We start from the raw sequence: 27653 nt of genomic DNA, 5'->3' as shown, positions 1-27653 counted from the left end.
ATCTAAACCAATCAGCGCAAACGTATTAGAATAATGCGAGCTTTGTCGCCGCCCTGTGGACAGTACAGGAATCGGCTGTGTTTTACCAGCGACTTTTTTCTCAGTAGTATGGAGAAACGAGCCAGCGGATTTGTTGCGGCTTCTCGCCATGTCAAACGACGACGAGTGAAATGAAATTATATCGGCATCGGTTTGTCAACAGTCGTGACGTTTAGCATTGAGGAGGGAACGAGCGTTGCCGTCTGCGTGGTTTATCTACATGGAGCCGTGGTGTTTGGAGTTGGTCTCTTTGTGGATTAAAGCAAGACTCTACACCGCTGTGACAACTTCAGTGTGAAATTGTTGACTGTGGTCCTGTATCACATGGTGACGTTTTGTTGCGGTTTTGCTTTTTGGACATTTGTGAACATTACATCGAAAATTTCGTTTTTTTCCCACGGACGGAGCAACTGAGAGACACACACGGTCACAAATTCACATAGTGTGTAAACCTTTGCTCAACTACTCGAGCTTTGCTAACCTCATTAGCAACGTTTACCCGGTGAGGCTAACTGCATTCTTATATCCTGTGGTTAAAGCGCTGTCGCATTTCCACATCATTTCCGCGTGGTTTTGATACACTTGGAGTTTCCACCAATTTGACAGTGTGAGAATTTGAGAACGAAGACGACATTTACAGCAGTTTTGCCAAAGGAGCTTGGTTCAGCTGTTCGAGGCTCCCCGTTCACCTCTGCTAGCTCACAGCTAACGCTATGTTGACGCTACATTCAAACAAGTGGTTTGCTGCACAAATGTCAATATGAAGTTGTTTTGTACGGTTGAAGTCGCTTAACCAGGACGCAAGTCGTACACGAAGTTCTCGAAGTTGACGCGTTAGCACCGTTGGTCCACACACATTTTCTTTATTCCTCTACTTTGACTTGGCACAAGAAGACAACTTTGTGTAAGGTAGCCTTAGCTTAGCTACGTTAGCTACAAACGCGGCTTACAATAACAAACTTAATTCCGGCAGTTCAGTCAACCGAGGTGACTCCTAGTTCAGTAACACAGGCAGGACGCACGAGAAAGAGATGTTTTAAATCTGCAATGGATCCACTGAAATGCACTTTGAGAATTTAGAGAATCGACTCTCTGGAACGGCTTTCACTTTTTCCGAGTAGCTGAAGTTGTTAAATCCGCGGCCCGCACAATGTCGGGCTCCCCGGGCACAGGTGGCTCCAACCCGCGGAAGTTCAGCGAGAAGATCGCGCTGCACAACCAGAAGCAGGCAGAGGAGACCCGGGCCTTCGACCAGCTAATGACTGACCTCACTGTTTCACGGGTAAATACTTTGTTTTTATTTTCCCTGTCATTCACTGGTGGTCCTCGCGGATGGGTGCGTTAGTCAGGAACGATGCTCCATCTTTGACCAAACCTCAACTATTCTGAAGTCATGTGTTATCTCAATCTGTCAGTTTTAGCGACGTTCGTTCAAACCCCTTTTGCTGCTAATATAATGAGCAAACCTCCATGTACAACTGTTATCGGGAATCACTATTTGACTTCAGAATTAGGGCCACAATGTTTGAAAAGTTGTCAATTTTAGTGGGTGATAAAAATGCGCAATCTCTATCAAAGAGGCAGCTTTGTTCGCAGTATGAGCCGTTTTTAAGTTGGGACAGGAAATGGGACGCTGGAGCTTGTGTATGTCCACCACGCGCCAAAAGCTCTCTGCATGTCCTGTCAAAAGCCCCGTGATGAAGCAGTGCAAGAGCCTTTTAGTAGAGTTTGTGATCACTCCAAGCTGCTCCCTGTCATTCTGTTACTTGTGATTCAGTCCCATTATTTCACCCATGATTTCCACACCGAGCATCATTGAAAGACCCTTTGAAGAAGTGGAATGTTATATATGTCTATTTATTGTTATTGAAACAATATAATACACAATAGACCATATTAGTACCTAAAAGCTTCAGAAAGCTGCAGTTTATTGGGATTATTATAAATGTTCAGATGACATGCAATGAAGAGACAATTTCTGATTAAGAATTTAACATGTATCTAAATGAGGGCTCATCTTGAAAAATAGAGGGTGAGACTAGCCCCCCCCCCCCCCCCCCCCCCAAGTCGATTAATATATCAATTTCTTTAAGACAGTTGTAATCTATTTGATTTTCCTCCCCATTTCACGACAATTTCAAATCCAGACAGTGTCTCCCTGGGAGGACATAAGGGCCTTATTCGCGTTTTTCCCCATACCATTGGATCACAATGTGTTCTTTTTATGAGAGGGAGAGTGCAGAAGGGCCAGTCTTATAGGAAGTGGTTTTGAGGTGACACTGAATGAAGTGTGGTGTAAGGTATGAACTATCGGTGACCTATGTGAGACAGAAAAGTCCAGTGAGTGAGTGAGGTGGAGGCTGGCCTGGGCACAGGACATACTGCCGGCAAACAGCTGGAATTAGATTCAGCTGGTTTAACATTTACAGCCGTAGCCAGAGGACTGAATTAGAAAGCCACGAGGGACATTCAAAATATACTGTAGTCCAGATTTCAGTACCTGCCGTGCCAGCAATTAGCAGCCTTATGAAGCATTGATGTGGAAAGTCTGTATGTTTTATCAAGCCTATTCTATGTAATGATTAATACCACCAACACTGGATTGATGGGTAAAAATGAGGATTTATGCATTTCTTTTCGTTTGTTCCAGATTGAAAAATGTGTGTAAGACAGCCAGTTATTTATGTCCTTTTTCGGCATTTGTAATCTGACATTTGCAGTGAAATGAATTTGACCTTTTGGTTGTCTCTTAAATTTGATGACTTAAGTTTTTCCCTCTAGATGAGTGGGCAGATTAGAAGGCTTTAGAAGTACCAAGACTTGTATACTGAGAATTGTACACGCTGTATCTAGTAAGGATGTCTAAAAGATTAGACAGATATGGCAACCACACTGTGAATCTATTCATTGTGTCTCAGGTTAACGCTCCACCATCGTTATTAAGCTTACACTTAATAATTCTGGATATTAAACTTAACTGCGTTTCATTTGCTTAGAGTTAATGGATTGTGCTTACATTGTTCTCGATCAGCTCTTACTTTGTGATATATCTGTAAGGATAAGACCTCTGCTGTATATCAGCTGATGTAAGGGCAGTAATAAATTCAGTCTATGAGATTCTGATTTTACCCTTTTCAGCAGTCAAAGGAAGAAACACCCCTGAATTTGCCTGTTCCTTCCTGATCACACCTGCCTATTGGCTCTGTTACTTCGCCTTGGCAGAATAAGCTGCCTTCTGTTTTCTGCAAGTTAATCCTTGCAGCATCTCTCGGAACGGTGCTGCTTTTGGAGCACAAGCTGCCCATTTCCTTAAAGATCATCCACAACCTGTGTCCCAAAAATTGCGTATATTTGCCACATTTATGATGGAAAAAAACGATTTGAAGCCACACCAGTTATTTGATCAATCTATTCCCTAGATATTCCTATTCAAATTTAAAGAATGAAGCATATTGAATAATCAAGCTTTTTGTTAGTTGTTTTGTAATTGACAGCACAGTAAACATGACACCATTACACCTGGTTGAACTGTAGTGCTTAATCTAGATGAAATGTAGATTGGCGGTGTATTTATTTTTGCCTCGTCTTGTTGCTTACATTCTTACCAAAGCTGTACATTCTCATTATGAAATGACCCTTAACTCATGGTGATGCTGTAAATACGAGAAAAGAAATTTTGAGCACTTAACTTTCAATTCAAAAGATGATCTGACCAATGAGTAAGTAAACAAAAACAAAGAAAATTGTTACCTGGGCTAACTTCTCTTTTCTGATTTTGAGCTTTGAGAAAAATGGAAACGCTAAACCCTAATGGACAATCGTGTGACTGTTTTTCCCCTTTTACCCGACAGGTGCAGTTTCAGAAGATCCAGCAGCTTCGTTTATCTCAGTCGCGGGCGCAGTACTATGGTGGCTCTCTGCCCAACGTCAATCAGATTGGCCACGTCAGTGCTGACTTTCAGGTGGGATCTCATCACATTTCTTTTTTCTGGGACAGACGCAAGGGCTGGACACATTAACACGGATGGTATATTCGAATTCAGTTGTAGTACTGTCCACACTGGCATTGAGGAATATTTCCAGCTAAATGTCCCGGTATTGTTTGGGGCAGCAGTATGTGACAACCCCCCCTTATGAAGCAGAAGGCAGGACAAGTTGTTCCGGCAATACCCACACCCTGATGACAACAAGCAGGTTATTATTATATGGCGGCTATTTGAAGAGATGTCTAGAAATTGGAGGGATTCAGAGATAAGGGAGTGTCTGACTATGAAGGCAGAGGACAAAGTAATTTAATCAAATCAAAAGAACGATTAGAAATTGAGTCAATTATGACCAAGAAATGGAGAAGCATATGGAAGAGAATTAAGTGGTAGTGGTCTGTCATAAGGGAAAACAGCTTTGTCAAATGTTTGTCAAAGATGTATTTATTTGAGAGTAATTGCAGGAAATGAGATTCCATAATCCTTTGTCCAGGTTTTCACGTTTTGTTCATCATATGTACATAAAAGCATATGCTAAAGGAACTAGGTATAGGTCCCACAACTGCAGTGAAGTTTTCCTTCAAATGCGAAGTGTTGACTGCAAAACTAAACATGTAAAATGTGGAATCTGGAAAGCTCTGCTCACCTTGAAGTAGCCACCTATCTACAGTAATTCAAGGACTTGTTTTCAAATGGAGCTTCCTCAAGGCCAATTCTGTGTGACCCCATGAGCTCATTTTCTAATGTTTTTCTACACTTATTGCAAAAACATTGTGGATGGTCGGAAGTGCAATCGAGCCTGTGAGACTTTTAAATAATTCAGCAATTCAGCCTCTGAAGATGTGGAAATCGTGGAAGGAAAGATCAGTGCTCTTGCTGGTTGCAGCACTTCTATAAGCAGCGCAACGCTGCAGTGATCCAGCAGTGATTCTGTATAGTGCTGGGGCCGTATCTGTGTCAGTTCTCAGAGGATCTGGCTATGCTGGGATACAGAAGGTCCAGGTGAAAGTGCCCTTGTTACTCGAAGAATTGCCCTTTTGAGGAAGAGCTGTAATTGCAGTTTTGCGACCAGGTCCAGACATCAATCCCCTTTTGGAGGGAGAAAGCCCCTCTCACTTATTCACCGTCACTGCTGGGAACGAAGCTCCACAAGTTAAGTGGCTTCTAGATTCCCCTCAGTGATAATCACTTGTAAGAACTCATTCAATTCACTGAATGGACAGTACTTAATGTAGTGCTGTGGTTCTCAGTCCTGATCCTTGTGGACCACAGCTCTGCCCGGGTCCTGGCTCTCTGCTCTGTTAACAACCTTATACAACTGCAGTTTTACAGCACACTTGAAAATGTGATGCCAGATGTGAACAGCCTCTCCTTCTCTCCCTCTCAGGGAGGCTTCCCCTCAGGGTTCGACTCAGTGAGAGGCACTCGCCACCATGGGCTGGTGGAGAGGGTCCACAGAGACCGCAACCGCATCAACTCTCCCCATCGCCGACCCCTCGACAAGCACGGACGGCAGATATCCTTTCAAGCCTGAATTAGAGGTATCACCTTGCAGAGAACTGCCCACGGACCCATCCACATAAGATCAAGCCATTGCCTTGACAGGTTTATTTTATTTGGTGTTGTCGCTTCTTGGTGGCTGCTGTGCCGCAGCTTTTTCATGTTTGTGTTTCTACCAGTATGATGGCGTGAACCAGTGCGGGCAGAGTAGCCTCAGGAATAATTATGCAAAATGGAGTTGTCAAATATAAAACAGTAACAGTGATGATTACTTTTGACTGTGGGAGATTCTCAGAATATTCTCATGTGCGATTGTCTATGAGTGTATTGTTATTATGGTTAGAATGGACAAAGATGTAGTTGGATAGAGTTTTGGACTTTTGTCAGTGCTGGAGAGAAAATCCTGAGATCAGGATGAGTCCTGTGCAATGTTCCCTCTAATTTTTCATGTGTCTGGGCATACACACAAGCTCCCTAACTGAGGACCACTGTGAGCAACATCAGATGGGGGGGGGGGGTGCTGTCCGAGATCGTCGTCGACGGGGAGGTGCTGGACACCTGTCACTCACTGAGTTACATTGCAAAATGGTACAGAAAAAAAAGTTATTGGTCTAATTAATTTACAGTTTATGTTGAATTTTATTTTATGCGCTGCATAGATTTTATTGTGCGCTGAGAATGTGCGAGCAGTGCGCGATTGCGCAAGCGCGCAGCTTAGAGGGAACATTGGTCCTGTCTAACGCCAGATCGGTGTTCACACCCTAGATGTCACATTTATATGACACCACTGTTGCACATAAGTTTCAGGTATGTCCCTAACTCATAATGTTTCAATGCTTCAGGACACAGATGACCAATTACCCCATCACTGCGGTGTGTGATTTATAAAGACATAAGCTAGAGAGGATTTGTCCTGCTTTCCAGTGTGTGATGTCATACCACTGTACAGCTCCGCAGAGACCAGTTGCGTAATGTAATGGCAAGTTTTAATAGCATCGTTGGTGATATCATTGTTACAATCTGAGTTTTGGGGTGTGCATGTTAAGAAAAACATTCTTCATATCCATATTCATTTCCTGGTCATTTTTTGACTGACTACTTTCTTACTACAGAGTCATTCATGTTTTTACGGTGCACAGCTGCAATTGGCCATGGGGATTGATGAGATTTGATACATTGAGGAAACTTCAAAGTACCAGAGATTTTGCCATGGAATTGCTCTAAATGTACAAAATGATTCCTCAATTGATCTATTTGTTAGATATCAATTCATTTAGGCAATATGACTGTGGTTTGTCTATGTTCTCCCTTCTACTGTAAAGCTGGGTTACAGTATAGAACACACTATTGTATACAGCAGGGATTCACAGTATGCTCTCTTGTACAACTTTGCAGTCGTTTGTCTATTTGTATCTGTCGGAGTGGTGTTGACACAGACCCCACACACACACACACACACACACACACACACACACACACACACACACACACACACACACACACACACACACACACATATATTTAGGCGTGCATGAAAGCTGCAAAATGGTGTCAAGGGTCACTGTTGTTTGTTGTTGGTTCCAAATTAGGAGGGACTCTTCAGTCAGCCCTGCATCACAAGATATACTATACAGTGCATGTCTGTGTTAAGGGTCGGCATCTCTTTCTTGCTGTCTTTCATTTACATCCTATTTACACTCTTTTTTACACTCTTTTTTACACTCTCTTTACACTAAGAACTGTGATCTTTATCCAGATAAAGAAAAATGCACGTGTGCACAACGTATTGCAACGAGTGCAATCCAGCCTGTCAGACCACATATAGATGTCGGCTAACATTGTGATCATATCACAACTAGCCATGTGTAAATGTAGTCCAAGCAGCCGGGACACATTTGTAAGATTGTCTTGCCATAAGATGAAAACTCATCATCCCCTCCCCCCTGCTTGAGCCCAACGAAAATCAATCACTACATTACAGGCATCTTACTGTTAGTTGTAAATGCATTGACATCATTATTGCTGAATACAACATTTAGAGTATTTGTAATTGGCAGATTATATCTCTTATATTACATTTTTATCTAAGTTTTTTTAAGATTAGACCAACAAACTTTTTATTTATTGGTGATGCAGTTCTGAATATTTAATTAAATATTTTCACAATCTCCTGCAAAGACCCGAATGAAGGCTGATTCCTCAGAGTGTGCTTTAATGAAGTCGGAGTTCTTAAACCACTTAGATACTTCTGCTTGCTGGTTCTGCCCCTGTTAGAAGTACAGGTAAAATCCTGACTGACTGGATGAATGAATGAATGAAGGGACGAGAAAGAGTCTTGTAGTAAAAGCACATGAAATAACTTGTTGGACAGGATTGTTTCTCTGCAGCCCACTCTGCCTGTCTTCTTGGTAATGTTTATGTATGTATCCAGAGGCTTGTGTTTTGTTTTGAGTGAGAGTCTGAATTTGTACAACTATGTTGATTTGTTCAGGGCTTAAACTGATACATGCATAAGAGTAGCTATCCTTGTCTACCTCCCAATATCTGCATTAATTAGCTTTGTTTTTTGTAATTGGATAGCAAATATACACTCAAACTGGAGACTTATCAGTAGAGAGGATCTCCATTTGTAGCCATTGACAGACTGCCTGTTGCAAGACAGAACTCCGTCCGTCTGAAGTCCTGCCCGTCAACAGACAATGCCAGGAACTCAACACAAGCATTCATTATTAAATCATAATGCTGTCATTGTTTCATTAACTTTAAAAAAAAAAAAGGAAAAGGGCAGCAGTATTGTTCACGCTTGTCTTTCATTGGAATAGGATTTGAGTTAAAAACGTGCAAACAATAGAAATGCTTTATGCTCTCTTACCATATTTAATTTGTTTCATCTGTGTTTAGTTATACAACATCTAAAAAAAGTCAGCGCCAGTTTGTTGAGACTTTCCCTCTGTGGCTTCCCTTTTAGCTGTGTCAAAAAACGTAGAAATCATATAAATGAAATGAATGTATTAACACAGGATACTTAGGTGTTTGTGCCAATAATTTCCTTAACTAATTCCCACATGGAAAGCTCTCCATATGGAGCAGTGTACCTGTCCCCACCGCCGGACAACAACTGGAGAAGGTGAGTGACATAACAGTTGTTCCCCTCCTCCTCCACCTAGATTGTTTTACAGCAGTGTTTTACAGCACTTTTTCCCGTGTCGTCTCAGTTGTCTACCCAGATTGTTTCTCTTCTGCCAAACACTTTCTATCCTAATCAAACTCAAATCAAACATGTATGTATTCAGTGTGTGGTCGAGCTCGAGACATAGTCCTGGTTTCTGCAAAAATGCCCGGGTGTCAGGATAGCGTCTTAGCCATGGGGAAGTCTTTGACAAATACACATTGGCTTTAAATGTTACACCCAACAGCAGTAAGCCTTTCTATTGACTTATTTGATGTTTTCAGCACCCTGACGCTGTGGTGTGCCCATTGTACCAGGAATTCAGTTGCAATACCTGTTGAAAAAAATGTGCTAGACTTGCTTGGCCTGAAATTGGCTGCTTTCTTTCCCCCAGTGCCTACATGGAGAAGTCAGTATATTAGTTGATGGTTTTCCCTCAGTGTTTACAAGGGAGTGAGTTATGGCCTGTGATAAAAAGCTCAGCCAAGCTCCTCCCCGCTCACTCTCTTTCACTCTTGCTCCTTCTCCATGGTTGTGTTTTGTGTGCTAGCTTGGCCGGCTGGCAGCCAGCCTGCCTCATCTTCTTCAGGGGCACAGACAGACATTTGCCAGCCTTCGTGTTGACTATACTGCAACAGATTGTAAAAGTGAATAAGGCCCACACCCTCTTGTCTTTGTTGATAGCACAGAACAGGTTGGCTGACAAACGTTCGCACAGGGCAACCAGACATCATGGCTCTCAGAGTGGGTGTGTTTCTGTTTCTGAGTGCCATGTGGCAGAGTGGTGCTTCTTATGTGGAATTGCAACACTCAAAAGTGTGTTCTGTAATGAAAACCCCAAACATTTCTGATGATTTAATAATTACTAAGTTACCTGTTAATTGGATATCCCTGTTCCCCTGTCCTGCAATAAATCCTTCCCTTGTGAAGCTTTAAATATTCTGTTTTTGTTGGGTGGGGTGTTTTAGACTATTATTATTATTATTATTATTATTATTATTATTAAATCACAAATGTAAACGCTGAAGAAAGAAGTTTTGCCCTCTTCGGTTAATAAACATGGGGTGATGGTTGGTGGGGGATAGATAGATAGAAAGAAAGACAGAAACACTGTTATTGATACCCAGAGGGAAATTATTTTCCTCTCGGTTGTTTTTTTTAATATACATCACATGTTCACAGACTAGAAACACACACATGCAAACACCCCCATCAATAAAAGAGATTTAACTTTCTAAGATTCACAAAGGCAGAATTAATTGCCAGGAGAGCATTAGATTGTAGTATTTCTTATCAATTAGGTAGCAGAGAATTGACATCCATTGAATGCCATACATGCTTCTGTGTGTGACCGTACATGTAGAGTGCTAGTCTACAGCACAATATGACCTTGGCCACATATACAGTCATTCATCTAGAATTCCTGGTATTTTTTGCTCTTTGCCTTCCCTATACGCCTGCATGTAAATACAATGCAACACTATTATTGCTCGTTCCTCCCTTTGGTTGTTTCATTGCTGAATGTAACATCTTACACAATATATGCTCTATCAAGTGTCTGTATGCCAAGCCTCACCTCATGCTCCAACCTGCAGCAGATTGGTGTCACAGTGTGAGACAGGGATACATTTCCTCCTCACTAGTGCATTCTGGCCCATGGTGTTACAGGCAGAGATGTACAAGTGACTCGTCAGTGCAGGTTTGCCAGTCACAATGGCTCACCCTCCAACTCCTCCCTGCTTATAATTGTAGCTGCACAAGTATTTTGTAAGTGTTTCATTGTTTTTTGGGTTGCATTTTAGTATTGATTTGATAATTTGCCAAACTAAGTTTGGTTTCAGGTCTGAGCTGCTCATTTTAAATCGGACCTGGAGCATTGTTGCACATACCTGCCTTGCTTCTTTGCTTTTGGGTACTTTTACTCATTATTAGCAGCTTATTGTACTCCTGAAAAGAAAAATTGGCAAATGAACATCCCTGAAATGACGGCAGGAGGCCGTAAGTGAGTGAGATTTTCATGATTGCATGCTAATTTACATTTATTGGCAGAAGGGGAAATGAAGTAGCTCGGGTCAGACATTGCTTAATTGAGCAGCAATTGCTTTACCAGTATTGGGTGTGCACAAAATTTGCAACTTGTACGAGAATTTTCAATTAAATCAGTGCCTGATGCAGTGTGGCGAGACATTCTGAGCAAACGCACATGAAATTTATCTGTCATTGTGCTCTGATTGATCACTGCTCAAACAGAACTGAACCCTTGTATCATCATGATAAATGACAGATGCTAGCATTATTGGCGCAAGATTTCACAAGTGTGTCTCAGCCATGTTTCCTATGATGCTGAGCAAAACAAATTAATTGGTATCTAAATTATCTGGCTGTTTTGTAAGGTTCTCTAAACCTTTTGATAGAGGGTTGATTTCTTGTTCGACATCTACAAGAGCTACTCTTTTTATATTCATATACAAGTATTTATATGTAGGTTTAAAAACCTGTGTCTCGTCCAAACGTCAGCTCAGTGGACAAGTGTCTCATGATGTCCATGGAAATGATCTTGGCCTCTTGTCCTGTTGCGATGGGAAACAGATTCCCCTTCACAGAGCAGAGCAGGGCGGTAAATGTTTACAATGCCAAACCACATCTGCATTGCATTACAGCCAGTCAGCACTGGATGAGAGCCACAGAGCTCCTTAACCCTTTAAATACCACCCAGTGTGTTCATCTTCTAACTGCTGTACTACTACTACTACTGTCTCTACAGTACGATTTGACAATTTCCCTTGTCGGATCAATGAAGTATCTATATCTAGCCATGTACCATGAGAATGTGTATTATGATATGGACTGGACAATTATGTTATTGTATTGCAATGTCACATATATTTTCATTTTGCTTTACATAACAGTGGACCCATAAAGAATTACTGGTACAACTGTGATAATGCTGCCAATGGGGATATGAACAATAACACAAATATTTTGCTGCAGTTTGTAATAAAAGACTCATGTCAAGCTTCCCAGCCTGATTTAGATCAATGAACTTTTAGGCAGTGGGCCAGTGCTTGGGGATTGTCAGGCACGACAGAAATGTAGGGGAACCAGGCATGTTCACATAGCCTTTAACCACACCACGACCAGCTGTCTGGCCAACAGATTTGAGCATTTTTCTGGACCTTCCGTGTTTGTGTTGATTCTGTCTGTCTATGTTTCTGGCCAGGAAGTGTGGCTTGTCAAATGTGTTGGTGTCCCAAGTAGGCAGGTGCTTATAAGATATTGTTTCCTGAAGCCCTGATCCATTAGACCCGAGTACAGCCTTGTGTGCATCCCTTCAGAGACTATGTTTTAGGGTCACAGCCTTAATCTCGATCCCACGCTCTCCTCTCGTCCACTCACCCATCTTTGGCCTGTTATTCCTGCACCAGCCTCTCCTGGGATTAAATCTCAGACTAGGCCCCCAAGAGACTGGATTGGAGAGAGTCCTTACAGAGGAGAGAGAGCTAAAAGTTTCCTCTGCTGCCTCAGTGGGAGATGAGGTTTGGTCTTTGTGGCGGGCTTTTATCCACCAACTAGGTGGTCTGATCGCTTCCATCATAAAAAAACAGAGTGTTTTTGCTGGTGTGTACGCCTTTCTCACTCTAAAATCAATTTCAGAGTGGGTGCCCTAAAAATAAAGCAGGCCTATTGGTGTCATAACAGTGTCAGATGCTTGTGTTCAAACAAGCATTCTTTGTGTAATATTTGAATAGTTTACTGCCTGATGCGAGTAGACTTTGCTGGTTAAAGCAGAAGCAAAGACCAATATACAAAAAAACAGATGGTTAGAATATGAACTGAAAGGAGAACTGAAATTAAGTGTCAGGACAAGGGTAGTTTGCTGTAGACATCCGTAATACACGCGGTGTCTTTGTTTCTGTGCATCACAAGTATTTGTTTTGTATTATGCATTTCTTACTAGACTTGAAATATCAAGATTTTCTGAATATGAACCTGAATCATTTTCCAAACCACAAACCAAGAGACGAAGATTGACTGTGGAAAGCGTGACAAGATCCAAAGATATAATTCATAAAACTAACTTATCTGGCTGCAGGAAAGAAAAATCATTCAATTCTGAAGTTCATCTCCACTGGAGTTCACGATTCTTGGGTGTTTTTTCTCCAGCATATTCTAGAGCACAGCCTCGGCCCTCTGCTCTACATGTGGACTCTGAAAAGCCTCGTCGCTACATGTGTATTGCATGTTAGTTAGTTGATATTCTAACTTTTGTTTCCTGTACTTCATTGCACCTTTCTCTCAGAGAAGCCAGCAGGAAAGCTCAGGAAAGGAGGTGAGCAGGAATCGGGACAGTAAAAGGAAAAATAAAATGCATTTGTAATATCTGATATTATTGTTCAAGGTTGGATGGGTGGAGTGCCGCAGCTCTTCGGCATTCCATAGCCTACGTCAAATACCTCCACCTAAATATAGGCTACTACACCCCAAGTGTGACAAGAATAGAAACTCCACCAGGTGACGTGACATGCTATTTGATTTCTTTTTTACAGCTCGCTGGGCGTCACATTGCAGGTGACATGACGCCCTTGTCAGAGATGGCCCCCTGCGGTGTCACTGAAGACCAGCATGCTTTGATCATAACGTCAACCTTTTGCGTTCCAATATATTTGTTATCCCTACCCTTCATTCTGATGGCTTTATGTAAGGCTTTTAAGTGCCGTTGGAGCGTTTCGGACTAAGCATTGACCACCAAAGGCCATTAGGGTGCACTTGAATAGTAGTTCAAAGGAAGGTAGCTGTGATTGTAGGCCTTTTTCTGGTGTAATGTAACCATGTTGCGTTTAGTCTCGAATTAAGAGCCAATGTCCGCTTTTGCGCTTCCTCTGCCTAACTGGTCCCTTTTCCATTTTCCTTTGTTCAGGCAACAGTGTTGTGCTGTTTCCAGTGTTTCCAGGGTCTTTCTTTTTTCCAACTATACACTAATAAAGATACAAAAAAGACAGGTTTTCTCTTCCTCAATCTTCAGAGCTGGAGTTTCTTGTGGTCAGCAGTAAAAGGGTCTTGGTGGCTGTCACCCACTAACTTTATCTGTCATGCTTTTCCTATGTCTCTCTTTGAAGGGATCAACAGCCATGGACTGAGGAAAAACGGCCTGGGTTTAGATTAATTTCACAACTCAACAGGTGATCCATGAAACCTCTCACTCAGTCTTTCTCCCTCAGTCCCTCAATCCTCTCCTTTTGTTCTTCTTCCTATTTTGCTAACAACCGTTTTTCATCTTTTTGCAGTCTCTTCCCATACTGTTTTTAACATTTAGGGTTCTGTGCTTTTTAAAGGTCCGTAAATCTGATTTATAACATTTGAATAATCCTCTTTTCTTCCATTGATGCACTGAGATCACACAGTCAGTTGTCATGTAATGGTTGATTTACCTTCTTGCAATGTACTGTACGTTCCAACTATATTTTCTGAAGGACTAATCAATAGTTACTCTTTCACTAACCCAGCTTTAGGATGCACGGCTCCTCTGCATGGTTTCTTCCTCACAGCTGACATCAAGCCTCTCCATTCGTATCTCACCCATTCATGTCTCTCTTTCATTCTTACACCTAGTATTGTTCTTGAAACGGTTATTTAAAAATGTTTCTCTGAATTCATTGGATGTCCAGGTGTTGTATAATATTGACACCATATGGTCAGTGGAAGTTACGGTAACTATATCAACGACCGTCTATTCTCAGCCTATTATTCTTTCAATTGTGACAGTAATGTAGGCTGTAGAATAGAATAACTTGGCCGAGGTCATTTCCACACTAATGAAATGCTGATCTTGTGTTTTTTTACTTCACTGGTGGAATAAAAAGTAAATGTCATAGCTTTTCTAGCAAACAACTGCTTACCAAATGTACGTTTCCTTTACAATGCATGAATCAAACTGAAAAGTGGTTGTAACCACAAACTTCAGAGGACTACAAATAAAGCAGGCGTGACGCATTAAGGAGCTGCTCATGGTTAACAGAGAGCACTAGAAAAAGCCCTCAGCTGGATTTATACAGGACGGTGTGTGTGTGTAGGTTGTGCATGCATGTGTGTTTTAGTGAAAGGCGAACCATTTATATGGACAAATAGGTTTGTCTGAGTTTGATTACTGTAACTGTACTTTCATGATTTGAAATTTGATCTTTTTTTGAAAACATTTCAATTCACAACCATCATAAGATTATTCTCGTCATGTGACTCCTAGGTTTACTCACCAACTTATCCCAATGTCAAACATCCACAAATGAAGTGATATTTATCATACAAAAACAGAACTACAGTCTGTACACAAGAAGCATCAGTGCATTCATGGAAGAAGCATCATTGTGTGAATGGCTTTTAAACATGGGTGTCAAGTGCTAGAATGAAGCTGCAGTTCTCATTCCATTCATCCTTAAATGCGGTTTTCATTCTTTTCTTTGTATCAACTCACTTTGACGTGCCCTGTCACCTTTTCAACACAAGATCCTGCCAGCAGCAGCAAGCTTTCTAACTGCGGCTCTCACAATTTAAAGATAACAGCGACAGGACAGCCACTTGTGATAGTGTTTCCTCCTGTTGAGTATGTGGGTTTTAGTGGATAACCATGAGCAGCGTGTGAATATAGAGTGCTTAGATTTAATTGTTTCCCCCGTGATCCAATTGTTAGGCACAGAAATCTCTACTCCAGTCGGTGCTGTAAGGGTGTGCATGTGTGCGTGGAGTTGTAAGGCTCCAGATGAATGAAGCTTGGTGTAGAGGCAGAGCAGAAGGCGGATGATTCACTGACCTTCTGGCCCTCAGAAATCCTCTGCCTCTGTTCAAGGTTTTCTAACATAATGTTTCTCTCCTCTTGTCTTCCTCTCCCTCCTACAAAGAACCAACTCTGACTCTGCTCTTCACACGAGCGTTATGAACCCAAACCCTCAGGACCCGTTTTGCATGAACCAGCAGATGAGTCGAGTTCCACCTGAGCACAACGGTGAGAGTTAACGCACATGCGCACTACACAAGATATTCACCTCACCCACCAGAGAGATGACTTTGTTGGTTTTTTTTTATTCTGTGTTGCGTGTGAAAATCTGATTTAAATAATGAGTCATTCTACCATATGGGTGTAAATGTAGATTCAAGTATAGGCATCCATAGCTCATTTGCATTTTCTCTCCTTTTTGTCCTCATCACGAGAAGCAGATTGAGGGTCAGATGTGTATACATGAAACACGCTGCGCAAATTGCGGGCAGATGGGTATGGTGCTGGGCCTGCATTAGTGTGAAATTAACATCTAATTTGTTATGGTTGCAGATAATAACATAATCAGCGGATGTACCCACCTACTTTGGAGTGTCAAAGAGTTTGTAAGGCACAGTTGAATAGTGGAATCTGGCCAACATGGAGCCCTCAACAAACCTGGAAAATTCAAAATATAAATTCAGTGATATTGAAATCCAAATTAGAGTACAAAAATCAATCAAAACATTTTACAGGGACACAGTTCAACGTCAACTGTTAGAGTGTAACTCATACAATCCATAAAACATGAGCCTGAGACATAACACTCATGTATTTCAGAGCAGAATGCGTCAAATTTGTGCCCCAAACCAGCACAAAAGGTTTAGTATATCTGGCTTTGAGTACCTCCAATTTAACAGCTTCTGGTGTTTTTTTATTTTTCTTATTTCATGGAGTGAAGGTGAATGACCTCGGTCACAGGCGAAAGTTACAAAGCAGGTCGGGAATACGCAGTACGGCATAGTGGCAGAAGGGGTTGTACATACTGAACACCCAAGGCAGTGTCATTGTATCCGTGTGAAGATCGGCCCTCCCCAAACACACATTTGGTAGCGTACCTACAGCCTGCTGATACGTGTTCAGTAACATACAGTGGACAGGCTGCTCCTCTGATCGGCTGATGGTGTAGTAATCTTGACAGTTTATGATGTTTGTGTTTCTGTTCCTGCGGTCATTCATTAACAGAGAACACAGTCCACCTAGCACCTCGTTTTCAGACTGGCAGTCATTCTGGGCTCTGTGACACTAATAAACATCAGCTCTGTGTACACACCTACGATTTAAAATTTGAATTGACACCCCCCCCCAAAGAAAAAGATGTAATAAATAATTGGCAAATTAAGGTGAGAGAAGTCAAGTCACTCACTCTTCATGTATTTATTTTCCTTAAAATGACTCACCCATTTGCTATCTTGTCCACTTGTCCCATTTTGGAGTGCAGTGTGTTTTCGGCACAGTGTTTGTCTGATCTTAGAGCTGATGGGGTGTTAAACTCACGAGAGAAGTCCTCCTTCAACATGTTATTACTCACTATGTTTAGCCAACAAGTTTAAACAGGATATTGGCTTAAGCTCTAAGCCAAATATGAATTTTAAATACAAATAGTATCAACAGTGTTGGTATATGGCTCAACCCAGAGTCTGTTATGTAGTGTTTTAAATGACCCACCTTAAACCGAGGTAGAAACATAGACCTGTATGTGAGTGTTGACCATGAAAAAGGCAGATATGAGGTATTTCTGTGTTTCTGGTTGCCCCCTAATGTCAGGGTGACCTAAATGGAGAGTTAGATAATTGCTCCAGCAAGTGCAAGTAACAGCCCATTATAATGTTATGTTATTTCCTCAGAGGTGAACTGAGCGGACTGTGTGTGCCACCATCTTGCATAGTTACTGTACACAGTTAAACATCGGCTGTTACACAAAGCTGTGCTGTCCATATAGCCTAGAGAGGAAACCGTAAACACTAAGATGAAAGGAGATGAGCAGCGCTGCCTCAGGTCTGTTTCCCACTGACAGCTTCACAGCCCAACCAACAGCAGGACGTAGTGAGAGCGCTCATTTTCGAAATTGCCCTGCGGTTGATTTTGTTATGGTGTTTTTTCTGTGCTGCAAATTGAATAGGGCAAAAAATAATTGTGGCTTGTGGGGCCCTGCAAACACACTGTTGATTTATGAAAACATAAACTACAGCTGTTTACAGGCTACAAAACACAGTTCAAGTCAGTCATTTTTGGGTGTTGTTCACGCAGGAATCCTCTTCTCTAGACCCCAGGCTATTGATGTTTACATTAAAAAAAGTAAATGACATTAACAAGCTTCAAGTGGATATGGCGGCCTTCTGTGGTTAAATGCTCGCTGGGTCCTGCAGCAGCAAAGCTTATAATGTGAAAGATGGATGTTGTCTGGCCGCAGCAGCCACATTTTGGCAACGCTTCAACGCTGCCGCCCTGCCAGTGTGAAAGCGCCGACATTGCAGAGAGCTGCGAATTCTCAGGGCCTTGATGACACCTGTCACGTTTCTGGCAGGTTCTGAGTTGTATTCTGAGTGTTAAATCCTGACTGATTGAAGAACCATCTAACCAGGAATTACAGGTATGACTCACCTTGACGAGGTGGAAACACATGGAGCGTCAGTTTCATCGTTACCAGCTGGCTTTGCTGCCAGCTGGTAAAGAAGAAGCATGGATGTATGGAGGCCTTAAGTGACCTCAGACCTGTAGTTTCTGCTATGATTTTCTCAGCCCAGACTCATTCTGAGTGCACTTCATGCTATAAGTGACCCGGCCAGGGATATCAGGCAAAGTTTTCTGTCACAGTTGTCCTGTTTCTGTCCTGGTTGACTTGACTTGACACATTTGAAGGGAAACGAAACAATGACAGACCGCTGAATCGCTTCATTGTTCTTTCCTAAATGCTGCCTCTCTAAATTAACTGCACTCAGAATGAGAGCATTGTGGCGCCCAGATGAAGTACTTGCCCAAAGCTGCACAGGTTCGCTCGTCAGTAGTGATACCTACGCAAGCGGACGGAAGGCTCTAATCCTTGGCGCTCCACCAGCAACTCCTGCTGGTCAGTCTGAGGAGAATGGCAGATTCATAAGAATGACGGTGTGGAAAGAGAAGGAATCGTTGCACAAAGGATTATAAATGAGTAGAGGTCAAGTCAGTACAAAGCAGAGATTTGAAGGAGACATCAGAGAATGAAAAAGTGTTTTCTAAAACACAGTGCACAGGAAACATTGTTGCTTAACAGAAGCATCAGGCACAGAATAGTCAAGAACCGGGGGGCAAAGACAAAGGAGCGAGTATCTGGGTTTGGCTCTACATTATGGAGGAAGAGAAAGAGACTCTTTGATGAGAGATGAAGAGAGGGCCATTGTTTTTCTGGTGCCACAGTCTGTGAACTCCCACCCAGCTTCTCTCTTCCCTTTCCTCATTTTGGTGACTGATCACTAATAACATGATGCCAGATGCCCAGCTGTTGTGCTCATGAAGCTGCACAATAATTGTAGCGTGTGTTCCAAAGGGCTCGTTGCTATTACCAAGTCAGATTATTGTGCCAGAAACATGTTTGTGTTGGGGGGGGCGGGGTTGTTGATTAAAACAGCTGGTTAATATTGAATATTCTCTTACTCTCCCCTTTCTGTGTTCTCCCCCCTCCCCCCACCTCCCTCTTTTGTGCGTTTCCCCACGGTGTCTTGCATGCAGCCAGTCTAAATGAGGCCGAGTTGGACGGCTCAGGAGACGGTGAGTTGCACCATTTGTTCCGAGATCACGCAAGATCAAATCTCTTGCCACCTTTTCATGTTTTCGCTGGTGTTTTCTAGGTGTTTAGTACCAAAGCTCCAATCTGGCTTTTCACATCAATTCGCAAAATGATTTGAGTTTCATTTCCTGAAGCAATTATACTGTATATTGCAAATATATATTAGTTTGTTACATTATATTCTGTTACATTAAGAGACACAGCTTTATTTGCACAGCTCATGATTTAATAATGTCCCCCCTCTCTGCAGTCTTCTCCTTCCCTCCTCTATCTAACGAGGAGAGTCTGATGGGGGTCAGTAAGCCCCTGCCCAAGCAGCTGTGGGAAGCCAAGAAGGTGAGACTTTTGCTTTTACTGATTAAATGAATGCCTGCTTTATGCTTTCTGTGCTACTTGCCGTACATGCCAGATCAAAGTGTAAATAAGCACTTATTTTGATAATGGTGACCTCAAAAACTCCCTGTGACTGTTAGTGGATTTAGCTTCTTAGATCTCAAGCAATATAATCTACTGCAATCAGTCCTATTTGACCCTTACTGATTCCATCATTTCTACATCTATAATTATCTTCATGGCCTGGGTTTATTTTTTTTATTCTGTCCAGTGTTTTATGGCATTAATCCATTTCAAACATTGACAGCCCCCACTGAGCTATATGTCATTTTTCTGATTCAGGTCCAGTCTCTGGCGTCGCGGCCTAAATCCTGTGAAGTGCCTGGAATTAAGTAAGTATTCAGAGAAGCACATCCTCTTTCTTATTAAATACCCAAATTGCCATTAATGTAACCATATTCCACACATTTAACAACTTCTTCGCCCAAAATACAATACAACTTCCTCTCTAAATATACATGCCTTCCCCATGGATCATTAAGATCAGTAGCCAGGAAACAATGACACGTTAGAAATGAAATGCCATACATTCCCTCGACGTGAAACAGGATGTATTCCTCTTCTGTATTCCTCTTCAGACCTCTCAGCCTGTTAGAATAAGAGGAACACGGTTATTACAACACGTTTCCACTGAAATTCTGTAACAACCGTTGATTAAGACTACTGTCCTCTACTGTGACGTCATCTGCATTTCAGTACATCCAATGGACAGGAATGTTGTCTTCTGAAGAGCCTCCTCTGATTTTTCAGGAAAGAAACCTTGTTGTCTAATGTGTAAACCATAGATAATAATAGTAGTAGTAAGTGTATTAAAAAGAAATACAGAACATTGGGACCGATGTACCCCTGTGCAAATAATCATGCACGCAGAAAGTGCCAAGCTTCTTCGGCTGCTAATGAATTCTTTCTCTTTTTCTTTCACACGTTTGTGGAAGCAAACATTCATGCCACATATTGTCATTGTTTTGTGTGTGTGCGCATACTTGTGTGTGGACAGACAACACAATGAGTCATAGTTGTTGGGCAATGGCAGCATATGATCAACAACTGAAGAATACAGAAAATGGTGAGGGGGGGAGAAGAACAAGTGGATTGAAGGGAAGAAAATGTGGCAATACAGCTAAAGTCGCATTATTGTAAAAGCTGAAGTAGTATTGTTATTATGGGCCTGTATTTAATGCAGATCTACTTACTTTCGAAGCAGCGAGAACAAACCAAATCAGGTTTTGGGCCACTTGCCTATGTGATCCCAGATCTGATTCATATCGGATGTCTGAATGTGTCATTGCTGTGAAATTGGTATGGTTGGAATTCATCTCACTTCTCTGTGCAGGCGCATATCATTATCATCATTATCCAGGCACCTTGCCCAGTCAAAACAGACACGGAGGAGAGCTACATCAGCACTGTAGATACATAGCAGTAGTTTCTGTATGTAATGTGAAGCTACCATCCGAGCTATGATGGAAGATCGATATCATAACTGGGCAGTTTTCTAAGACATTGCTAAATTAATGTTCGAGCAAGGTTCCATTGTAATTTTTGTACTGCTCTGCAAATGTGTTTTGTTGAATGTGAACACATGCAGTCAGATACTTATAAACATGAACATGAGACATTAAGACAATAGGAAACGATGTAATGAAATAGTTTTGATAGTTTCACAGTCTATGCTTTGTGTCCAATCTGTCTCCCCTGCAGTATATTCCCATCCCCGGAGCCAAATCCCAGCCTGTCCCACTACCAGGGCTCTTTGAACACTGGCGGCTCCCTGCCCGATCTCAGCAACCTGCACTTCCCCTCCCCACTGTCCACCCCACTGGACCCCGACGACAACGGGGGATACCACAACATCAGCGGGGGCAGCAGCACTGGAAACCTGCCAGCCGCCATGATGCACTTAGGCATCGGAAACTCACAGAGTGCGTGCAGCTCATCTTTCTGTGTGTGTGTGTGTGGGGGGGGGGGTTTGATCAAGTACTTATCTATGTGAAGTAGCTGTATTTCAAAACCAAATTGTAACAGAGTAAATGTATGAAGTCCCTTTCCTGGGTGGTTTTGGTGAAAGGTGGGAGGTTTCTGTCCTCTGGGTGACATCACAGGCTCCAGGGCACTCAGGACACTCTGCAGGGACTTCCTTTTGATGCAAAACCATGTAAAAAGCTCACTGTGCGCACAATTAAGTCTGCACTTTGATGAACTGGTTGGTCTTGGACTTGGTTTATTATTAATTACTGATACTGATGGAGGCCCCATTGTTTAGAGCGCCACACTGCTCCAGTGTTGAGCTTGTTCCAGCTTCCTTTCTCTGCCAGTCGCACATTACAGGAGGATTACAGAATGATCTCTCTGTCTCCAGCTTTCTCACTCTGAACTCTGCTGCCTGATCTGATCACTCCCAACGCTCTCTCTCCCTCTCTCCCTGCCGCCTCCCTCTCCCTCCATGTTAAGCACAGTTCAGCTTGGCCGAGCACAGAAGTGACAGGGGAACTTTGACCCTGCTTTGGCTTGCCACAAACAGCTCTTTTCTTTTCCCCGCTTCCCTCTTTTCTTTCTTTTTTCCTTTCCTTTGCTCTTTCCATCTGCACAATCGCACAAAAAAGTCCAGTGTTATTGGGTGAGACTGCAGAGTATGCTGGAAAATGAATACATGCTACATCATTACTTGCACGTGTTCCCTTTGGGCTCATATCCTCTCTGAATTCGCATTAGTTTCATTCTGACGCGCTTCGCCTTAGAATCTGTTTTTCTAGCTGTAAGCGTCTAATTTCTGCTGTTTCTTGCAGGTCTCTCCTCCTCTCTAAGCAACCCCTCGATACAGGCGTCCCTCAACAACTGCCAAATGCAGTCATCGCACAGCAATCCCTCCATCAACTCCTCCCTGCGTCTGTCCAGCAACTCCCCCCGGCGGCGGCCCGCTCCCATTAGCCCTCTCACCCTGTCACCCGGTGCCGAGCAGCGGCGGGGTCTAGCCAAGCAGCTGTCGCCCACCATGTCCCCCTCACTGTCCCCCATTACACAGGTATGCACCTTCTGATGATTCCAGACACACTGCTGCCATTGTAAAGATTAATGTTCATCTTAAGCTCCGGCAACAAACGCATTCAGTGCAGTTTACACTAGGTAGAATTGATTGACCCTCTTTTTTTGGATGGATGAATTTTAATTTGCTTACCAATGAGAACAATACATTTCCAACTTGGATGCCCATTTCCCAACGGCTGCCTGTATTCAGCCTCTGGTGACTCCTTTTTCTCTCTTGTGTAGGGAGTTGCCTTGGATACCAGCAGTATGCCAAGGGAGCCACCCCCACCCTATCCACTCTACCAACAGTCCCAGCATGCCGTGGGCCAGGGGCAACAGCGTCAGCAGCAGCAACAGCAACAGCAGCAACAGCAGCCCATCTCTCCCCTTCACAATATCCCACTAGACTTCAACACGAGCCATGCAAGTGTCTTTTAAGACTTTTAACATGAGGGCGTCAATGCCTGCTATCACAAAACCACACGCACACGCACAGACACAGTTTTGCATCAGTGTTTTTAGTATCTTTGATGCTCAGTCTGTTTTTGTCTTTTTTTCCCTAACAGCACAACAACATGGCTGCTTTCTTTAGCGACCCCTTCATGGAGCCACAGTACTCCAATCGCCAGAGCAAGACCCTCCCCTACCAGGTACAGGCGGTGGTACGCTCCACAAACACTCGAGTCACATTACTGGAGAGTGTACAAAACATTTATTTCCGAAGGGGCATTTTAACAGGTCGGCTTGTTTGATTAGTCGTTTGCTTAACTCCCTGGGTCACCACAAACAAAGCAAATGTTTGCTATGCTGTCTCTGTAGTCCAACACAGAAGTGACAGCCAAGAATATGTTACTGCAATACCTTCAGTACTGATACATAAATAGAAAATCCTGCTGTTTTTGTAATTGTAAAATACTTAAAGGGCACATGTTGGGCTTACATATTTGCCTCTTCCTAATCCTGTAATGTGAAGAATGAGCAGAACATTGTCAAAGTTGCAACATTTAGGTTTTTCAGTTCAGACAAAGTGCTGAACTGCTTTTGGTTGGTCTCAGACACACCTGATCAGACTTAAAATAAAAGTAAAACTCTGAGCCTGTGTTTGTAGACAAGAAGTAGGTCAGTGTAGTATTTGCACATTAAAGTGTTTCACCCACTTTTGGCTGCACAGCTCACCTGCATGTCTCTTCTGTCTCCACCATCTGCCTGTAAGTTGGACCAGTTCACTCTGTTGGAAAATGCAATGGGCTCCACATTGGGGGGTTCATGTTTGGACCCCTCTTCCTCCTCAATCTACTACTCCCAGGCAGCACTTGCCGGGTTGGGCGGTAGCCATGGCAACCTGCAGGACCCCCTGAATATGAGGTCCAACATGTTCTACTCCAATTGCAGTGCAGGGCTCCCCAACATCATCCTCACAGGTGAGTCTGACGCTGCCATTGGCTGTAACCATTTCGGCAAATTTCGCCATAGGTGATGTGTAGAAAAAAGAATCTGTGGGGTCATTTGTGTTTTGAATGTAAAAAGCTGAATATGGTCACACACACACAAAATACAAGTTCAATAATAAATAGATTGGGTGTTTTCCATAGTCACACTTGCTCACTTCGTTATATAACTAAAGGCATTTTACTGGCACAGTTTTTGGTGATAGCAGCATGCCAGCGTCTCCTGAACATGGAACCATTCCCTGAGTTTTAATGGTACATCAGGGGGCTATTTTCATCACCACAGGTTGTGTATGGAGTGGAGTGTATAGCCAGATTTCCTCTGAGCTTCCTTGCCCTGTTGCCAAGGCAAGGGGACTGTCAGCTGTCACAGGAAGTTCCACCATTTTCCCAAACTGGAAAAAACATTCATCACCCACTATCGTCTGTCTGTCTCTCTCTTCCTTCCACCTCCTCCTCTCTCTCCCCTGCCCTTCTCTAGATGACTCCAACCCCAGTCTGTCGAAGGACATCAGCAGTGCACTCTCCACTGTGCCCGAATGTTTTGACTCAGAAGGATGTTTCCCGTTGGAGGATGAGCTCCGCATTGAGCCTCTCAGCCTGGATGGTCTCAGCATGCTCAGTGACCCTGACATGGTACTGCCAGACCCATCTGTGGAGGATACCTTCCGCAGTGACAGACTCTAAATGAAAAGAGCATTCCTGGTTTAAAGGAAGTGACTTTTCCTCCTCATCTCACACACGTGGATTTGCAGTAAAAACTGTACATATCTAAATATGCATGCAAAGCATATCTACTGGGCCACTGTGCATGCATCCACTGCCACTACCATTCATTCAATGTGACCGACATTAACGTGATATACACACACACACACACACATTTTAAGTAGGAGACTTGTGAACAAACACTGTTGACACACCTGTGTCACACAAACTTTTCTACTAACAGATCTGTTAGTAGATGTTGTGTAGTGTGGTGGTGGAGCGGTACAGGATCAGCTGAGAGTCCAAGTCCAGCACCCAGACACGGCACAGCAGAACCAAAAGACAGACGCAGAGATCCAGCACAGAACCAAAGTCCTCTCGCTTCTTTCTCTGTGGAGCTCACAGCCATCTGAAGCCATGGCAACCTCATCACTATGGTTACACACCATAGCAACTGCATCACTATGCTCAACAGCAGCAGTAATGTTGACAAATTTAATCAGCTCACAGCTTCTGTACACAGGTGAGCAAATGGGAACCCAGAATGGCACAGTTCAGCACTGAGCGGTCATCCAGTGGTGGCACAATGAAACACACTGAAACATCTGGTCGCCCTGTTTCAGGCGGCTGTGCAATGGCTACTTCATTGGTTCTCCAACAATTGTGGTCAAAATGAAGGCCAGAGGGAGCATTTCTTTTCAATTCATTTCTCTTCGTAAAGTCTCTGAATATTTTTGGCAGATGTTCTGCCACATTCTGTAAATGTCAATATATAAGAAAGCCTCGATTTCAGTCCGATTAGAATGTATTTTCAAACTAAAGACAAAAAGGGTAAACTGTTTACAAAGATGAGATTTTAAAAAGTAAATAGTATGGATTTTTGACTTTCTGGGTTAAAAACAAGAAGAATTGTAAGATATATTTACTATAAATCCTATATTTTCCCTTTAAATGTGGATGGCAACCTCCTCTTCTTTGCTCACTGATGGAGTTTACTGTGAGCCATTGAAAAAAGATTTACTTCATTCTTGACTTGTTTTTTTTCTCCAATCTACTTCTTGTGTAATCACTGCATATTGTGTATTTTACTTTTTTTTACTGACTTGTTATGGCACTCGTACTTCTCGTCAGTAAGGTCCGGCGCTGTGCCATCGTGGATGAATAACGTCCTCCGTGTCCGTCTCTGCATTAGGCTTGTCTGTCTCTGCATCAGGCTCGCCACCGCCGCCCCTGTTGATGAAGTCAAAGGGAGCTGACTGTAATGGACATTGGACCCATGTAATGTTGCACTCGGCTGTTTTGCACTAATTGGTTCACATTGTGTACATTGATGTTTTTACATCTGCATCTTTGTTAAGAGTGTTTTATTAACCAACCAAAAACCCAAAGATGTTTAGAGGAGCCATTACAAAGAATTTGAGACTTATTGTGTAGCACTTGCAAGCACACAGTTTTGACACACTAGTGACAAGTTCTGTTCAATTTGTATGGTATATAAAAGAATTTATATGGTTTATATTGATCTGGGCTTTGGCCATTTGGTCCTTTGGTGATGTGTGTTTGTAACAGAAGCATGTATTTAACAGATGATTATATAATAAGTGGCCATTTGGGGCGTTGAGTGCCCCCTAGTGTCTGTTAGATAAAATCATGTTGCAAGTCAAATATTAAGAAGGCAGAACTTCTATTTTTGACATTTTTAAAGCAGTTTTCTGATTTTGCTCCTTCAGCTATGCAACCTTTTTCATCAATAATTGAAATGCAGCCTGTTGACCGGGTGTTTGTTCTACATGATGCAGTGTAACAGGGCGTTCAGGCTGCTTTGGATATGTACACAATGCATGGGATCAAATGGAATGGATTTCAATATTACATGTGTCCAGTGTCCACAGTGTGTACTTGAACACATCTGCAGGGTCAAGGCGGATTTATTTGAGAACAACAGTTGATGTTGTGAGTTGTGTAAAAGAACGTGTGTGAGGTTTTTGATGGCAGGTACATTGCTGCACGGCACTGTATTTTTGTTTCTTCTTTGTACTTTTCTGTCAGAAGGGGTCTGCACTTTGAGGTGTTTTGGTGTCTGAATGCATGAAAGAGTTTCAGTGTGTTGATTTGTCAAAGTGAAGCGGCTCATGGGTGTAAATGTGTGTCTGCTCTCTTCCTGTCCAAGTAGATGAGTGATGGAGCCACTTTGCAGTTTGTAATTTTCCTGTTTTTTGATGGTATTGCCCTCCCCACCTGTTTAAACGCTGCCTTCTGCTGCCTTACCTTACCGTACTTTTCATATTCCAGCACTAACATGTATCAGATTGAATTAATTGCTCATTTCCCTTTAGCTTTAGCTCTGTTTGCTACAAACTAGCTCTTTCTAGTCTACTTGTTTCTCTGGGTTCTTTTTTTTTAATGCCAACCTTAGAGCTAATATTGTTGACAATATTTTTATTTTTACTGAAGGATTTCAGATGTTTTTTTTCTTTGTTTTGGTGTCTTACTTTTTTTGTTACATATTAAAATGTACAGTTATGTTATTTAAAGATTTTTCCCACTAGTGTTACTACTTTTTAAAATGTCATTTTCCCCCCTAAAGATATACATTTTTCATTGTTTGTAATGTTATGGTTTAGTGCTCATCTCTCTGATTTAATATCAACAATAAAACTGTTCTGTTTAAAGCTGTTGAGGATGCAGTGTCTCTTCCTGCCAGTAGATGGCAGCAGTGCATTGTAGTGAAGTGTTCCTAGTTTGCCATTGTGTATTTTTTTCTTTTTGAAACTCATCTAGTTAGTCTTTATGTTTGTTATTAATCCTACAAGCC

The 27653-nt window shown here is 42.4% G+C and overlaps 1 protein-coding gene across 2 annotated transcripts; it reads left to right on the top strand.

Moving 5' to 3' along the window:
* The first annotated feature begins 85 nt into the window (after positions 1–85).
* On the top strand, positions 86–27363 carry crtc3 (CREB regulated transcription coactivator 3). 2 transcript variants are annotated; one of them, XM_076146868.1, is made up of 15 exons: positions 86–1321; positions 3891–4001; positions 5410–5540; positions 8590–8649; positions 13809–13871; positions 15585–15688; positions 19208–19246; positions 19516–19601; positions 19941–19990; positions 21360–21580; positions 22445–22680; positions 22926–23105; positions 23249–23332; positions 23896–24103; positions 24612–27363. In XM_076146868.1, exons 1-15 carry the CDS (start codon positions 1190–1192, stop codon positions 24815–24817), a joined length of 1911 nt encoding a protein of 636 aa, XP_076002983.1. In that variant the 5' UTR covers positions 86–1189; the 3' UTR covers positions 24818–27363. The 2 variants fall into 2 exon arrangements, with proteins under 2 accessions (XP_076002983.1, XP_076002984.1); XM_076146869.1 differs by lacking the exon at positions 13809–13871.
* The last annotated feature ends 290 nt before the right edge of the window (positions 27364–27653 follow it).

The sequence above is a fragment of the Genypterus blacodes genome, unplaced genomic scaffold (assembly GCF_046128005.1).
Source record: "Genypterus blacodes isolate CSIRO-AG114 ecotype Tasmania unplaced genomic scaffold, CSIRO-AGI_Gbla_v1 ptg000036l_1, whole genome shotgun sequence".
Classification (NCBI taxonomy): Eukaryota; Metazoa; Chordata; class Actinopteri; order Ophidiiformes; family Ophidiidae; genus Genypterus; species Genypterus blacodes.
Note: the sequence above shows the minus strand (reverse complement) of the source record. Positions and strands in the feature narration are given on the sequence as shown.

Excerpts from the sequence above, each read along its gene's own strand:
- crtc3 (XM_076146868.1), top strand. The coding sequence starts at position 1,190 with ATGTCGGGCTCCCCGGGCACAGGTGGCTCCAACCCGCGGAAGTTCAGC. Across the intron at positions 8,650-13,808 it reads CCGGACAACAACTGGAGAAG|GGATCAACAGCCATGGACTG; the intron begins GTGAGTGACATA and ends CTCTCTTTGAAG. Across the intron at positions 21,581-22,444 it reads AGGCATCGGAAACTCACAGA|GTCTCTCCTCCTCTCTAAGC; the intron begins GTGCGTGCAGCT and ends TGTTTCTTGCAG.